At 39.8% G+C, this 17,572-nt stretch overlaps 1 protein-coding gene across 5 annotated transcripts in view; it reads left to right on the plus strand.

Moving 5' to 3' along the window:
- The first annotated feature begins 2,140 nt into the window (after positions 1 to 2,140).
- f3a (coagulation factor III, tissue factor a) overlaps positions 2,141 to 17,572 on the plus strand; it is a 32,015-nt gene continuing 16,583 nt past the window's right edge. For all 5 annotated transcript variants that reach the window (XM_077555173.1, XM_077555175.1, XM_077555172.1 and 2 more), the window contains exons 1-3: positions 2,141 to 2,381; positions 4,718 to 4,826; positions 4,964 to 5,157. In XM_077555173.1, coding sequence (XP_077411299.1) covers positions 2,306 to 2,381; positions 4,718 to 4,826; positions 4,964 to 5,157 — 379 coding nt within the window. In that variant the 5' untranslated portion in view covers positions 2,141 to 2,305. The remainder of the gene's footprint in view (positions 2,382 to 4,717; positions 4,827 to 4,963; positions 5,158 to 17,572) is intronic.

Raw genomic sequence — 17,572 nt, forward strand, 5'->3', positions numbered from 1 at the left:
ATAAGACTTTAAAAACATAATTGATTACAGAAATTGTAAAATCTAACTAGAGATGGGACGTTTGACACTGAGACTCCGGAGCATGTGTCAGCCGAGTGAGACAGACTGCTCGAAACAATGTATCAAAAGCCCCGATGAAACCTCCGTGATCACGTGCTGATGACGTATGCGGCTTTATGCGCGCTAATGAGATACCGGAAATTACATAACTGATTCAAACCTTTTGGCGCGGTGTCAGGCGCACAATTCCCTTATGTAGATATTTGATTATGTTCACCTGGAAAAGTTAGTTATTCGGTATGTTTCCAACAAAAGTACTCCCACAATGATGCATTTAAAGTTTCCAATTATGCATTTATTTTTAAATCGTGTGTAGAACAGGCTTGACCCAAGTATTTTCCACCAAGTTGCTATAAGCGCTTCTCCAAGACCCTCAGTCACATCTCCCAAAGCCTGATGTTGAAATACTTGTCATCTGGCTTCACAGCGCACTTGTGTCATATCCAAATCATGTTTATAAAAATCGAATGAGTAACAGGACATCACATTGAACCATAGTACTGGTACAGTGTCAAAATATTGCAACACTTCCATGTGTACCTGATGATCATTAGACAGACACAAATGTAAGACTGAATGTACTGGTGTTATGTTGGAATATAAATCAATCAGGCGAATCACTTTGAAGATTATAGTTGCTATGACTCCAGCTGACCCCCAGATGTCACCGATACGATCTATCTTATGGGGCTTTGAAACTTCGACTCTTTTTCCAAATCAATCAGCCGAAAGCCTCAAAAGCTTCACAAGACTTCATTGTCCCATCTCTAAAATAATCACTGGCAATTTCAACATTGTTCTAATTTCAACATACAAACTCTTATAGTTAATATCAATTGGAATTAACATTATAAACAAATATAGTATACATCATCATATAGTAAATATTTGAAACCTTTATTTAGAATTATGAATAAACACCTTGTGATCTTTTCTCTTCTAGCTACTGTTAACCAGAACAATTAACTTCCGAATGGATCTTTGAACAATGGAATTTACTGAATCTCATTTCTTAAAGGCTCTCTCTTTTCTCTTTCACTTTCCTCACTAGTCACGTCATCATCTTGAACTCAAGCCCCCCTTAATATCTTGCTCATGGCTGTTTAAGTTACTGCTTTGCTTACCTCCAGTCTTGTTATGGTGAATATTATGCTCATCAATCTGATGGAGGAACACTGGCCATATTCCTTGGCTGCTTGCGTCAGAATAGAGAGGAAACTTGACTCCACCAAAATTCATACGCACATTCCTACTGTTGTCCACACCAACATGTAAAAGTAAAAAAAAAAAACAATAAGCACATTATTTGGGTGTTTCCTCATAGGAGCTCATATCATGTCAATAAAATCTTAAATAATGTGCTGATCACTTTTATATTTGCACAGGTTGAGGTGGAAAAGAGTAGGAATGTGCTTTTGCACGTTTTGGTGAAGATTGTTTACTGCTTTCAGATAGGTGACAATAGAACGTAACAAAACAATCCAGGAAACATAATACGATGCTTGCCTCCTTTCATTGATGACGCTTGATAGGGGAAAAATGCAGGCCACGCCCAAAAATACAAAATGTGCGAAATGTAGTTACTGTATATAATGCACATTAAACCTCTACTGACATTTTCAGGGGGTGAATTTTAGTGGTGACATAATTTTTACATATAGACTTATCTAAGTGCACATGTTCATCTCAATCAAGTGCCCCGACTTTAACACCTGTGCAGCAATTTTCAAAAACTTTTTTTATTTTATTTCCACTCCAGCCGTATGGGCCAGTCTGGGCCAGTCTGGGCCTGATACTGCGGCACTGGTCTTTAATACTACTAAAAGGGATCTGACAACGCCACTTTTCATTAAAATACTAAGGGAGAAAATATAATGAGATTAAAAGTTACATATTGTTCTGTGTTTGTGAATGAGAGGCAAAAAACTTTGTGCATTGTCGCTTTATGAGTTCAGTCCATTGACATGCATAGGATGAGGAGGCAGATCTAACACATTAAATATGGCGGACACGCTCACGTATCCCAGCAACAGGTCAATCCGCTCAAGGCGGGGCCAATTCATACATTCAATGTCGATAGTTGAAGGACTGCACAATGCACATTCAAATCACAGTAGTCACACACGCGTCACCGAAAGAGCTCAGTTGAGTAGGTTACTGTAACACTACTAACGCATCCCCCAATAACAAAGTACTGTTGACACATTTTCGACGCGATTATACAAACTAGTAGAATTTAACACAAATGCTGACCACAAAATGGGAAAAAGCAGCGCTGGCGCTGTTAATACTCCTTTTTCTCAACTCAAATGCTGTCACAGGTGAGTGAAGTCCGCTGACTTTAATGGATGTACATTTCGTTGATGCAATGCTTTATTTTTTATTTAACCACACACGTATAACGAGCGCGCGCGTATGTGTGCGTTCGTGTGTATTGTAAGGCTATTTATTAGTGTTCTCGTCGTGTATATTGTAGGCTATTTATTATAGTGTTCTTGTCATGCTTGAAAACCTGCAACATCGCGTCAACATATTAAAATGCTTTTAAAAACACCTGCAATTGAAACAATTTTAATACACAAAAGACACATGACTGAATAATGTAATTTGCTTTTGTTTGATGGAGAATCCAATCCAGTCCAGTCATACAACTTTATTTGCTAAGCACTGAACTGAACTACCAAAGTGTTGTAAATATAGACAGAGCGAGATAATTAAGACACAAATAAAAGGACCATCATCATAATAAATCTATTCAAACATAACCTGTACATAAAAGTTTACCTGAATTAATTTTCCCTTCATTTAGCATTAATATATATTTTTTAGAGTTACGATATAGTACCTATTTTTTAACATAATACATGTAATACATTATCATTTATACCATAAACTAAACATTTTACACTGTAAAGTTTCTGGTCTCTGCTTTCCTCTACTTTCTGCTGAGAGTTAGGCATTGCACATGTTGTGAATCTATTTTCAATTGCCGTACATGGATACAGTTTGGTTAAATACGCTATAGAACTACGTTCTAACTTCTATGAGACCTTTACATTTCTAAGATGTATGAAATCAAGAAGATGGGACCTTAAATCACAATGGTGTTAATTCATATCAATATGTACCGTGATGATATCTATTGTCACTTCCGAACATCCGGGCATTTCTGATATTTCCACAATGCAAATGCTTCCTTTACATGGTGAAAACAAACGGCGCATTGTATTGCTTTTGCGTGTAACTAACATACCAAACCAGGCAGATTGTTATAGTAGTCAAATTACATTTCACCACATTTTAAGATAAAAGTAATCTTCAAAAATCTAATTACAACGATCCAAAGTCCAATGCTTTTCATTGAGGTAAAGGCTTCCTTTCACTGAGTTGACCGCTATTTTGACTTGTGACGTAAGTGGGTTAGGGTTAACCTGCACTCCCACCATGTTTTGCGGCGCCAAGGATTGAAATAGTGTTTAAATTGCATGTTCTGTCTTAATTATTTATTTAGTTAGTGGTCTAGTTGTTTTATTAGTTATTAGTGATGCTATCAAGTTTGCTGTTGTGTGGTTATTTTAGTTTTGCTGTGACACGGTGATTGCACATGACATGTGGAATAATGCCTACATAGCCTACAGTACATTGTGAGTTGAAGTGAAGGTAAGATCTTCTGCTAACAGAAAGTGAACTGAGCGTCACTGCCCCTCGTGAGCGCCACGATGGGTTCGCTCATGAGGTGGGATAAAAAAGAAAAGAAAAAGTTGCCCTCATGAGGTGGGAATCGCGGGATAAAAAAAGAGTTGCGTGAAGGGTCCAAACGGAGCGTGGACGGACCGAATCGAAACTGATATGAAACATATCATGATATACATTTTTGCCCAGCCCTAAATAGCAATACTGTATTCATTAAACAAGGGGAAACAGTCAAGCCCTGTCACCAGTTAAATTATGATGATTTTGATTTGGTGATATTAAGTGGATATCAGCTATACTATGTCAGTGTGATGTTCTTTTTTAATAAATAAGAATATCTACCAAACAAAATACTGTAACGTTAACCTCTCACAACAAGACCAGCAGAGGTTAAAGTTTTCGAGAATCAGTGGCACTCAATGTGGATAAAGTGCTTGCAATGCAATTTTTTTCCATAACAGTCACAACTAATTTATTGTGTTTTATGGTTGACAAGCTTTTTATGCAGAAGTGACTGCTCATACAGTTAAAAGCTGGGATTGGCTATATCTAATATGTGAAGAAATTCTGTAATTGAATATGGCAATAATTTACAATGTGATGGGAACAGATTAATGGAGCTATTAAAGGAATGCATGGATGTAGTTCAACTTCACATAGCTGATGTTACGTTGTTCATTAGACAGCTAACTTGTTGCACAGTTCTTGCTGGGTCTTAACAAGTCTTGAAGAAGTTTTCCTTCAGTCACATTATTTTGAGGTCATTGAATTTAGATAAAAATATATTCAGGGAAAAAAAGTTATGTAGTGTTCATGCATAATGTTTAAAATTTATACTAGCTCAGGTCAGATGTGTAAACTATATGACAGAGATTTTAGTCATCGTATTGTTGGTCAGGTTGCAACTTTGCCATTATTTGATTACAAAGTATTTGAAATGATTTGTTGTTCATTCATTTTACAGGACTTTATCCCAGAGCACAGACCGTCACCTGGAAATCCACAAACTTTAAAACCATTCTGACCTGGGAACCATTACCAACTGATTACTCATACACTGTAGAGTTCTCTGTGTAAGCTCTTTCATATAGTGTACAGTAGAGTTCTTCCAATAGAACTTTCTTCTCTATCATCTGACACTTCATGTTGTTTGTGTGATTAGTATTTATTTTATAAATGTGTAATGGTTTGTGTGTGAAATGTTTTGCAGGGTTTCCAGGGACAAACAGAGGAACTCTAATTGCATACGTATCTCGACAACTATGTGTGATCTGACCAGTTCACTGGCTGACATGAATGCCTGCTATGTAGCTGATGTCCTGTCTGAACCCCCACTGGGAGTAACCTCTGACCTCACTGAGTTCCCATACATAAGCTCGTCACGATTCTGCCCCGCCAATGAAAGTAAGTTTTTATTAAACCAACATAATTCAACTGGAGTTAAAAATGCTGACAGCGGCGTAGCATTTGACGGAAACAAATACGAATTGCATTGTGCATACATACATTACAAACCTGATTGTAGTATACTTAGCTCCATGTTCGGTGCTGAAGTCAGTGTATAACTAAAGTTGTGTAACTTCAGCACTGCCAATTCATCATTGCTGAGGTAGGTTGGCTTTTCTTCAATGTAGCGCCCGTCTCACTGCAAGACCATGCACGCTCAATACTGTAGTTTTGTCATATCATAGTTTTGTATGATGTAAAGCTTGACAGTGATTCAAATTAGGAAATTTGCTGAATATTTTACAGTGACTGTGAAGTTCTGCAAGCAGTTAATTTCATTTATGTAATTCTATAAAGACATAACAGAAATGTTTTCAAATACCAACTGGCATGTGTGCACGCATTAGTTCAAAGTGTATTAGACACGAGACAAAATCACCCTAAAAACATTTTCAAGAAAGAGTATCAAGCAGAAAAATTTAGAAAAATGTAGCAGTCTGAGAATCCGAGGCACTCTATAGTAATGTTTAAAAGTTTATGAAATATGCACTGCCAACATGTTTCAACAAAGGCGTGTCTTCATCAGGGCAAAGTTTGAGCGCTCACTCTACCTGTGTTTTACAGATAATATGATTTAGTGTGACTGCTTTGGAAAATACGCGATGAAACAGCCTCATAAAAAAATTGATATTTATGTGAATTTCACAAGCCATAACAGCACAGTTCCACGCCACCCCCCTCACTGTTGACTGTTGACACAAGCTGTCAGTAAGTTTTGTTTTCCCCCCCTCATTCACTCACATACAAACAAACGCGGTCTCTGGGTGGGAAGCGAACCTGCACCAAGGGCAAGCGACATTTTGTTCTTCCAACAAAACATTTTACAATTCTTAGAATTCGTAGTAGTAATCTTGAGTTTCACAAATGTTAAACCATGTATCATCATTTATTTCCTCTCTGAGTTCTTTAACCCATTTATCCCTGATATGTAATGTTGATGTTTTCTTATTGACAACAAACCCTTATATAATTTAGATATTATTTTCCTTCCCTAACCCTATATCTAAGCTGTGCTGCATAGAAATAATCTTCTTTTTTTAATTTATTTTTTTATATACGTATATATATTTTTTGTATTTTTATTTATTTTTGTATGTGGGTGAATATGTGTATGTGCGTGCGTGCGTGCGTTCATTAGTTCACCTAAAACTTTATAAAAATAAATAAATAAATCCCATACCGTTTCCCTAAACCGAACACTTCCAGCCAGAGTCGTGAGGCCGTCAGGAAACCCGAGAAAGGACCAAAGAAAAAAAAGGAAAGTGAAATCCAGCACCGACCAGACACCACCCACCAGGCCACCAACCAGAGTCCTTCACCAACCCCAGAGACATCTAAATTTCAGCAAATCAGGGAGACCTCAAGAGACCAAAGGAGAGACTGAGGAAAGGAAGGAAGGACAGACGAAGCGGAGTGAGATCCACAGACACCAGCCTCCGATTCAATGACCTGAGGAAGATTGTGTCTGAGTTTCGATAGATGCTGGTGTGGTGGATCTGGCGTGCATGAAAATCTCCACCAAAGAGGGGAGCCGTCGACCCCCGCCAGGACAGAGCAAGCGCAACACCTCAGGGCCCCCCAGGCCGCGGCAGCGCCAAAGGACGACCCCTCTAATCTTCTAAATGTGGCAGTGCCAACCCACCCTCTTTATTTGGAATTTGAAGTGTTGAGAACTTAATTCTTGGTTTTCCCCCCATTCCATATCAATCTTTTTATTTTTATTTTTATTTTTTTATCCCATTCAATAAATTGGTGTTTTTTTAATTGGCACTGGCAGAGACTGAAATAGATACAAAATTCTCGGCAGCACATTCATTTTGATAGTCTCAATTCTTGCATACAAGTTTAACAACAAAACATCCCATCTAACCATTTATCATTATAGATTTGTTGATTTTGTAATTAGCTTCATACAACTTGAGGTTGTTTGTAATTGTTATTCCCAAATAACTAATAGAATTTTCATTCCACCTAAAACTATATAGTTTAATAATTTCTTTTTTTTTTTTTGGGAGAGCTCAGTATTGATCATTTGACATGTCATCATCATTGTTCTCCCTTTTTTTTTTTTGGGGAGAGCTCAGTATTGATCATTTGCCATGTCATCATCTCCCTTTTTTTTTGTATGTGGATGTGTGTTTGTGCGTGCGTGTGTGCGTGCGTGTGTGTAAAAAAAAAAAAAAAATCCCATACCGTTCACCTAAACCGAACACTTCAAAATCCAGCCAGAGTCGTGGGGCCACCAGGAGACCCGAAGAGGGACCAAAGAAAAGAAAGAAAAGCGAAGCCCAGCACCGACCAGACACCACCCACCGGGCCACTAACCAGAGTCCTTCACCAACCCCAGAGACATCTAAATTCCAACAAATCAGGGAGACCTCAAGGGCCCAAAGGAGAAACTGAGGAAAGGTAGAAAGGACAGACGAAGCAGAGTGAGATCCACAGACACCAGCCTCCACCGATTCAATGACCTGAGGGAGAAACAGATTGTGTCTGAGTTTCGATAGATGCTGATGTGGTGGATCTGGCATGCATGAAAATCTCCACCAAAGAGGGGAGCCGTCGACCCCCGCCAGGACAGAGCAAGCGCAACACCTCAGGGCCCCCCAGGCCGCGGCAGCGCCAAAGGACGACCCCCGGGCCCCGCTCGCTAACAGGCAGAATTAAATAACCAGAATTAGGTTAAAATATTCTATATACGTAGACCATATTTCTATGAATTTTGATATTTGTTTTTTATTTGAGGCCGATATTTTTTCCATTAAAATGTGATTTATGAGGAGGTTAGACCATTGGTCAATATTCAGAGTTTGTTTATTTTTCCAGTGAACAAGAATTGTTTTTTTTGCGATAGTAAGGGCTACAAGTGTAGATTGAAATTGTTTATGTGGTAAGTCAGTTGATGTTAGGTCACCTAGCAAACACAAGTTTGGAGATAAAGGTATCCTACAGTCCAAGATAGCGGAACGTTTTTCTAAGACTTTAGTCCAGAAATACATAACCGGAGTGCATAACCATAAAGCATGAAAATAAGTGTCTGTAGTGTTTTGTAAACACTGGAGACAAATGTCGGAGTCGGAGAGTCCCATTTTCTTCATCATATATTGAGTAATGTATGTTCTATGGATAATTTTATATTGGATAAGTTGTAAATTTGTGTGTTTTGTCATTTTAAATGCATTTTCACAAACTTGAATCCAAAAGTCAGATTCCGGTGCTATAGACAAGTCTGTCTCCCATTTCGAGATGGGTAAAGACATTTTATCCGTATATGAAAGTAACTTGTATATTTTTGAAAGTTTTTTTGTTGTTATCGGAGAAAGCTTGGTAATATCTTTAGCTAAAACAGGCGGGTAGAGCGTACACTGAAGTGTTGGAATTTGTTTCTTTATCATATTTTTAACTTGCAGATAATGTAAAAAATTTCCGTTTGTTATTTTGTATTTTTGGAGCAAGGATGTATATGATATAAACATATTATCTGAGAAGAGATGGTGGAGATGTGTAATTCCTTTCTGCTCCCACACACCTAAATAAAACGGTTGGTTGTTAATTCAAAAGTCGGGGTTATGCCATAGGGGAGAAAGCTCACAGGGCTCCACTTGGGCTTTTGTAATTTTTAATGCCTTCCACCAAGCAGTCAGGGTGGCGGAAATCATTGGGTTTTTAAAACAATTATGTCGCTTAATTGATGTTGTAATAAAGAGTAAATCTAGAAGTCTGAGGTTATTACAATCCTTCTGTTCTAGTTCCAGCCAACAGTTAGTATCTCTGTTGGGTTGTGCCCATAGAACGATATATTGTAGCTGGTTGGCTATACGTATAGTAGTACATAAAATTTGGTGCCTCTAGACCACCTTTGGATTTACTTTTCTGAAGAGTAGATAGACTAATCTTTGCTTTTTTTTTTATTCCAGTAAAATTTTGTAACGGCTGAGTCCAACAACTGGAACCATTTAGCCGTAGGTTTAAATGGAATCATTGAGAAAAAATAGTTTATTTGGGGTAAAACTTTCATTTTAATGGTGGCTATTCGTCCTATTAAAGAAATAGGAAGATTATTCCAGCGTTCCAAGTCACTATGAATGTTATCCAGAAAGTGGAGAAAAGTTTAAATGAATTAAATCAGTTAATTTAGGTGAGATTTTTATGCCTAAGTATTTTAAATTACCTATAGGAAATGAGTAGTGTGGGTCCTGGCTTGCAGGGTTCCATGAATTTTCTGTAATAGGTAGAAGTGTTGATTTTGTCCAGTTAATAGAATAATCTGATAACTGTGAGAATTTAGTTATTAAGTTAAATATTTCCCCTAACGAAATCGCCGGGTTTTCTAAATAAAGTAAAATATCATCGGCATATAGATTAATTTTATGTTCTGTTACCCCAGAGTGAATTCCTTGAATCCTTCTTTCCTGGCGTATGACTATTGCAAGTGGCTCAATAAATATTGCAAATAATAAAGGCGATAGTGGGCATCCCTGAAGCTCTTAGATATAATCCCATTAGTAGTAACTGTAGCTTTGGGAGAATCATATAATACTGACACCCAGTGGATAAATGATTTCCCAAAGCCTAAATTTATTTAAAACAGCAAAGAGGAAGGACCAGTTAACTTTGTCGAAAGCTTTTTCTGCATCCAACGATATAATAACTGCCTTCTTATCATGCCGCTGTGACATGCTAATAAGGTTAAAGAGCCTCCTAATATTATTAGTAGAGTGACGATCTTTAATAAAGCCTGTTTGGTCGCTATGAATAATTGTCGAGATTACTGTTTCTAGTCAGGATGTGAAAGCCTTAGTAATAATTTTAATATCAGTGTTAATTAGTGAAATCGGACGGTAACTTGATGGAAGGGTGGGGTCTTTTTCTGGCTTTAATAAAAGTTTAATTGCTGCTGTATTCATGTGTGGACGTATGGAACCATTAGTTTTAATTTATGTTACTACTCTTAAGAATAGCAGAGCAAGCATTAACCAGTAGTGCTTAAAAAATATAGCCGGATAACCATCTGGGCCAGGTGCCTTGCCATTAGGCATACTATCTAGAGCACTGTACAACTCATTTATAGTAAGTGGCGCCTCTAACATATCTTTATATTCAGTAGTTAACTGAGGCATATTTAAGCTACTGAGGAATGCCTCAATATGCTCAGGGTTAGGCTTGTTAGTTTCTGAGTATAGGTTGCGATAATAGTTATAAAACAATTTGATTAATTTCTTCTGGTGACTGTGTACATTCACCAGTTGTCCCTTTGATAGCCGTTATAAGAGATTTTTCCCGATTGCGTTGAAGTTGGTTTGCAAGAAATTTACCTGATTTGTTATTATATTCAAAGTTGTTGTATCTCAATTGTTGTATTATAAACTCTGTCTTTTTAGTTAGCATATGGTCTAACTGTATTTTTGTATTTTGTAAGTCAGTCCATATTTGGTCATTTGGGTTTATTACGTACTCATCCGTCAGTTGTTTAATTTTATCTTCCAAGTCATTTTCAAATTTTTGATCCTGTTTCTTTTTATAGGATGAATATGATATAATTTTACCTCTAATTACTGCTTTCCCAGCTTCCCAGAGAAGAGATGGCGATAGGCCTGGAGAGTCTATAGTCTATAGTTTAATAATTTCAATAGGGGGGTTGCAGTTGAGCCTGTGTTTTTCTAACAGTTAGTTTATAAACTGAGAGGTATCCAAAATAATTTAGGATGTTCATTAATTTTTGATGGCATACTTCTGGTTGTTTTAAATATATTATGACATCTTCTGCAAATAACCCTACTTTGTGCTCATTGTCTCTAATTTTAACGCCGTCTATTCCCTCTTCCTGTCTTATCGCTTGAGCCAAGGATTCGATGAAGATAGCAAATAAAGTTGGGGAAAGGCTACATCTCTACCTGGCCGACCTTTCCAGCCCAAACCAGTTCATGAGGCTGCCATTAATCTTAATTCTCGCTTTTGGATTTTGATATGTTTTCACACATTTAATTGATCGTGAGTTGAAGCCAAACCTTTCCAAACAACAATACAAAAATCTCCAACTAACATAATCAAAAGCCTTTTCAGCATCTAAATTTAAAAGTAAAGCATTTTCATTTTTCTTCTGCACCCGTTGTATTATAGTGTCCTCCTGATGTCTTGGATTTGACGTCCTCTAATAAAGCCTGATTGATCTTAGTCAATCAGATCAGAAATTAAAGTCTGAAATCTGTTAGATATAATTGATGTGTATATATTATAATCACAATTTAATCTTGAGATTGGTTTTGCAACAAATATTGTCCGTCACCCTCAATTTTTTTTTTGTCCTTTTTAAACATTCCCGCTGGGGAATGTGTATGCGTGTCTTAAACCTGTATTTTTTTTTGTTCAAAAAGGATTCTTTTAATTTAGTTTTTACAACACGCAGGAAACGTTTACCACAGCGCCTACAGACCTGAAAGCCGGTTTAGCAAGCAAACTAGCGATAAGACTGCTTATCAGTTCCTAGACCATCTTTTATGGTCTGGTCTATCCACAGGAATCAGCCATGTGTTGTTGGAAACAACGCCCCTGGGAAGTTATACGGTATAACAGTGCCCTCCAGCGATCACTATCGGTTATCCTCAAGAATCCTGCCGCTCCTAATAAATCTGAAGTCTACATAATTCGGGACATACACGGACTCTATGTACTTGACTGACATCAAGTGACTTCTGTTGTTTATTTTATTTTTGTACACAACCTGTATGTCTATCTCAAATTAATGATGTGTGTAATTTATGTAGCCACCTATGTTTAGCTTATTAGCAAGCTTAGCGGATCCAATAACTTTATGATCGCGGTAGTGTTTGAAATGTGTTTAGAATGATAAATTAAGCATCTGGCTTGTCAATTCTGATCAAAAAATTATCAAATGTTATTCCAAAGCTTGGTCTCAGTGGACCAAGTCTGCTTCACTCGCACGGAAGGGGCGGGACTACTGCCCGGCCCCCTGAGACACAGTTTAAAAGCCAGCGCGCGAAGGAACTTCTGTCTCTTCCCCTCTCCTCTGGCCCCATGAACTTCTCCTGACCATCACTAGAAACGTGGTCGCCGAACACGCTGAGAGCGACCACACGGCTTCTTTCTTTGAGTCCCGGACTTCAGCCACAGAGCGCGCCCGAAAGCACGCGTCACGCAACGACTCACAGACACACTGTGCATCCCCAAAGCGCGCGTGTCTGTTCCTGCAGAGAGCCAACCCACCTGCCTTCCGCTCTCTGAATCGCGCAGTGCCCCGCCGGCCCGGTTCCACGACGGCTGTTAGGCACCGAGCCGCTGCGCGCCAGCGACCCCTTTTTGCTCCACCCGTGCACCCGAGACGCCCCGCAGCGCCCAAACCAACTAACTGCAGCCTCTCAACCGCGCAAGCACATCACCACTAACCGGGACGTGGCCAGCCAAGGACCTGCCGCGGCCTCCATGCCGCGCGTGCACCTCGCCACCAACCGGAGACCTGCAGCGGCTCCTCAGTCGTGCGCCCATACCATCAGCCAGAGACTCCAGTGCAGCATTCCAGCTGCGCGTGCGGCGACCGCCCAGATCGCCTTCAACGAAGTTTTCTTCAACTGAGGATCGGCGCTTGTCGAGTCTCTCTCTCTCCCGTGCATCTGAAGCAGTCCGTGAGTGCACCTTCATTGCAATCTGACCATATACTACTGGTGCAACGTTTTATTCAAATGTGAAAGGATTGTCAGGTCAAAACGCTTCCATCTCTATTCCCTATATACGTTTTTCATTCCCTTATTATCTTAGTTCGTTAGGTTGCAGGTTTTCTTTTTATCTTTGATTCACATCTTTTTTAAATTCTGTTCCATTAATAGGTTAGGCTGTGACTGATATACTGTATGTGTGTGTTCACTAAATAAATTTGTTGTCTAGAAATTCAATATGTGCCGAATCATTTGTGTTTACTGAGTGGATTAGTAATTCTCTTATTAGAGCAAATAACAAAATAATAAATGATTAACTAAAGTAGTAATTTCAGATTATGAATACTTGACAATAGGATTTTCATCGTTTATTTTGCTCCTACAAACAGGCAAAGTCAACGTGGTGTCCCAGAGGTTGCTGAGGAAATTACAACTCCCCTCAGTACCGTCTTTTTTCTCATAAACCATTACGGCAACCCAAATAATCGCTACAGTCTATAGCTTTCACCGTGCTCTTTATCTTTTCCTCTTTATGTATAATAGTAATTAATTATGGCTTCTCACCATTCTGCTGCGTATGATTAAATGATGCCAACAACAAAGGGATCAGCTCTTTTTTTACAGATCAAAACCATAATTCACGGGAGTTTTGCTTGATTTGATTTTTTAAATAATCTTGTTTAACTATTTTTCAATGATTGGGGAAATTATTACAGAATTTTGTGTTACTCCTATTTTTGGTAGATCTAATACATTTAAAAACTCTTGAATTGTCTCTTCAGTTGCAGATTCTGGTTAGAGTAATAATCTTCAAGTGCTTTTTCGATCTCTTTAGGTTTGTATACTAAAGTTTTGGATCTAGGGTTTCTAATTTTACTAATAATGTTAAGTTGCTGTTTATTTCTTAAACCTCGGGCTAGAGATTTGGTTAATTTTGCTCCCCCTTCATAGTTCTACCTCTTGTGTTAAAATATCATCTATTTTTTCCTCATTTTCTTAAATCTTGTTGAGTTTTTCATTATTTTTCTTATGCAGTTGTTCAAGAGCCTCTAAATCTTAAGAAGCATTTTTAAAACACCAAATTAATTTTTTATAATGTATGGAGTGTGAGATATTAATTTATTACTGCATTCATTGCATCCCATATTATTGTAGGGTCTGTTTCTCCATTACAATATTCTTTTTTGTAATTGTTTATTTGAATTTTCATATCTTCTACAAGTTGCTGCTTCTTTAGCATGCCAACACATAATCTCCTGTATTTTTGTTTTAATTGTCCTGTTTAGATCCAATGTTAAATTCAAGGCACAGTGATCTGACAAATCTGCAACCCCCATCTAACATTCCAATATTATAAACCGGTCTTCCTTGTTCATGAAAAAATAGTCTTCTATTGTATGACTCAAATGCAGAGCTGAATAGAATGTATAGTTCCTCTCTAATGGGCGGCACTCATGCCAAACATCTATAATCCCCAGCTCCATTAATGTTTTATTCATATACTTTGACAAGCATGTGTTGTGTTTTTTTTTTTTTTTTAACTAGATCAGGGGTGGCCAAGTTCCTGCCAAGTGCTTTAGAAATAAACTTGCCCTGCCATCAGGCTGAAAAAAAAATCAAAACAAACCCATCAGAGAGAGCAAAAGCAGTCTAGGCTTCCCCTGCTAAAACTGATACCCCGGCAACCCCGACCATGGATAAGCGGTAGTAAGGTGTGTTGGGTGGATGGATGAACAAGGAGCATACATCTTCAGTTCTAATCTTATTGTAAAACCCTTTACAATACAAACGGAGAAATTACAACCCAGGTTTACTGAGCTGTACAATGACACTAACTGACGTCACTATGATCACAGTTACTCACAACATGTTACGTGTAAGCAGTGGATCCCAAAAAATGTCACAAAAATATATTCTATACAAAAAGCACACAATGAACAAAGTACAACTGAAATTGCTTGCAAATGCAAGGAACGAGAAGAACAGAAAGTGCACGTCAAAACGCGGAAGTCTACATAAACAAAAGGTGCTTGCGCCAAACAAAATGCAGCAAGAAAACAGTAATCAACAAGTACTTACAGAAAAACACTGAAGCAAGATCAAGAACAGGTGAAGCAAAACAGTCGAGGAACAGGATCAGGAAATCAACTTCAGTTGAGCAAAACGAATGGTCCGACAAGTGACTCAGACGTCAGCTGCCTCTATATACACACACTCTACTGATTAAGAAGTGGCTGCAGGTGTGTGTCTCCTGGGACCCGGCCACAAGCAAAACACAAAACTACCTGAGCGCACAGGACTGCCAGTAAATGACAGTACCACCAACCAGTCCACCATCTTCATGCATTCTGGACCACCACATCTTTATGCATTTTGGGCCACCAAAATCGCTGGGCAAGGAGGGTGTACATGCGCCCCACCCCAGGGTGGCAAAAGATTCTGGACATGTGCCTCCATTGCAGGACCTCAGGGCGGAGGTGGACCGGAACAAACAACCTCCCTTCCGAACATCCATCTGGAACTCTGGCTTGGGCCTCCTGGACCTTTCACCCCTCTTCCCACTGCAGTGCCCCCATCACTCGGTCGGCGGAAATGATGGTCTCCTCTGTCCCCTTTTCTGTCTCAGGGTCATGGATCAAGGACAGGGCATCTGGCTTGGTATTGGATGAACTCTTTCGGTAGGTCAGGACAAAGTTAAAACGAGTGAGGATTAGGGCCCAACAAGCTTGCCGTGAATTCAGTCGCTTGACAGTCTCGATGTAGGTTAGGTTCTTGTGGGCCGTGAAGATGGTCAACGGTTCCTTGGTGCCATCTAGCTAGTGCCTCCATTCCTAGAGAGCCATGACAATGGCTAGCAGTTCACGGTTTCCCACATCGTAGTCTGCTTCTGCTTGACTGAGGCGTCAGGAAAAGAAGGCACAGGGATACAGCCTCCGGTCGACCGGGGAGCGCTGGGAGAGGACTGCCCCCACTCCGGAATCCGATGAGTCAACCTCAACAATAACAGGGAGATCAGAGTTATGGCAGGGAGATCAGAGTTATGGTGGTGCAGAACAGGCGCACAGATAAATAGTCGCTTATGCTTAGCAAAGGCTGCCTCTGCTTTGGAGGACCATTTAAAGGTTGTCTTACTGGAGGTAAGTCGTGTCAGGGGTGATACTATCTGACTGTAGTTTCTAATAAAACGTCGGTAGAACTTCGCAAAACCCAAGAATCTGTGCAATTGTTAGCGAGTGGCTGGAGTAGGCCCCTCAACTACTGCCCGAATCTTGGCAGGTTTGGCTCGCAGTTTACCCTTCTCAATAACGAAACCCGATTCTGCATGGAAATCACACTTCTCTGCCTTAACATACAGCCGGCTTTCCAGCAAACGCTGAAGCACCATTCGAACGTGGTGGCGAAGTTCCTCAATATTCTTAGAAAATATCAGTATATCGTTGAGGTAGACAAAACAAAAAAAATTCAACATGTCGCGTAGAATGTCATTAATCAGTCTATGAAACACTGCGGGGGCATTAGTAAGACCGAATGGCATAACCAGGTGTTCAAAGTGTCCCAATGGTGTCTTGAACGCCGTCTTCCACTCATCCCCCTCCTTAACTCTTACCAAGTGATATGCGCTTCGAAGCTCTAGCTTTGTAAAAATTGTAGCAGACTGTAGCGGACCAAAGACCGAGTCTAGCAATGGCAGATGGTACTTATCCTTAATAGTAATATCATTAAGACCCCGGTAGTCTACACATGGCCGCAGGGTCTTGTCTTTCTTATCGATGAAGAAAAAAACAGCACCAACTGGTGAGGAAGAGGGACGAATTAACCCGGCGGCAAGTGACTTAGATATGTATTCGTGTAAGGCTGATTGCTCAGGCTGAGATACCTGGTAAAGCTTTGAGGTTGGTAGAGTAGCATTGGGAACCAGATTTATGGCGCAGTTATAGGGACAGTGTGGCAGCAAGGACAGGGCACGGTCCTTGCTAAAAACCTTTACGACATCATGGTATTTAGGGGGGAGCTTAGTTAAATCAATCACCTCAGGGCTCTTCTCTGTCGGGGCAGGGGAATGACAAAAAACACTCAAATGTTCTATGGCGGGGATGTCCCAATTTATGTTGGGGTTGTGTTGCTTTAGCCATGGCAACCCCAATACTACCGGTGCAGCAGTCGAGGGCATAATAAGGAATCGTCGCATCTCTACATGGTTACCGGACAACTTAACGTTAAGGGGAGCTGTGATGCGTCACCTCCGCCAGATCCCAAACCCGACGAGGGTTACGGAGTAGAAACATATGACATTTAAGAGAACTAACGAGACCCGGGTCAACAAAACAGGCATCAGAACCTGAGTCAAATCAATGCAATAACTCTAGCGTGGTGTCCAAAACCTGTGATTTCACCGGGCAGTTCTAGTCTCTTGGTGTTTGAATCCATGTTCAAGTTTACTGTCTCGGTATCGTCCTAGGTGTACTCACACAGGTGACTGTCGCTGGAAGCGGCCGTCAATCCCTCCATCTGGCGTTGCCCCCTCAAAGCTGTGGAAGGGCCAGAGGGGCGCAGCGGTCGCACCGGGCAGGAGGAGACTCTGTGTCCCAGCTGACTGCAACAGAAGCAGGCCCTGGTCTGGATGCGGCGCAACCGTTCAGCCT

Source organism: Vanacampus margaritifer, chromosome 20 (assembly GCF_051991255.1).
Source record: "Vanacampus margaritifer isolate UIUO_Vmar chromosome 20, RoL_Vmar_1.0, whole genome shotgun sequence".
Lineage (NCBI taxonomy): Eukaryota > Metazoa > Chordata > Actinopteri > Syngnathiformes > Syngnathidae > Vanacampus > Vanacampus margaritifer.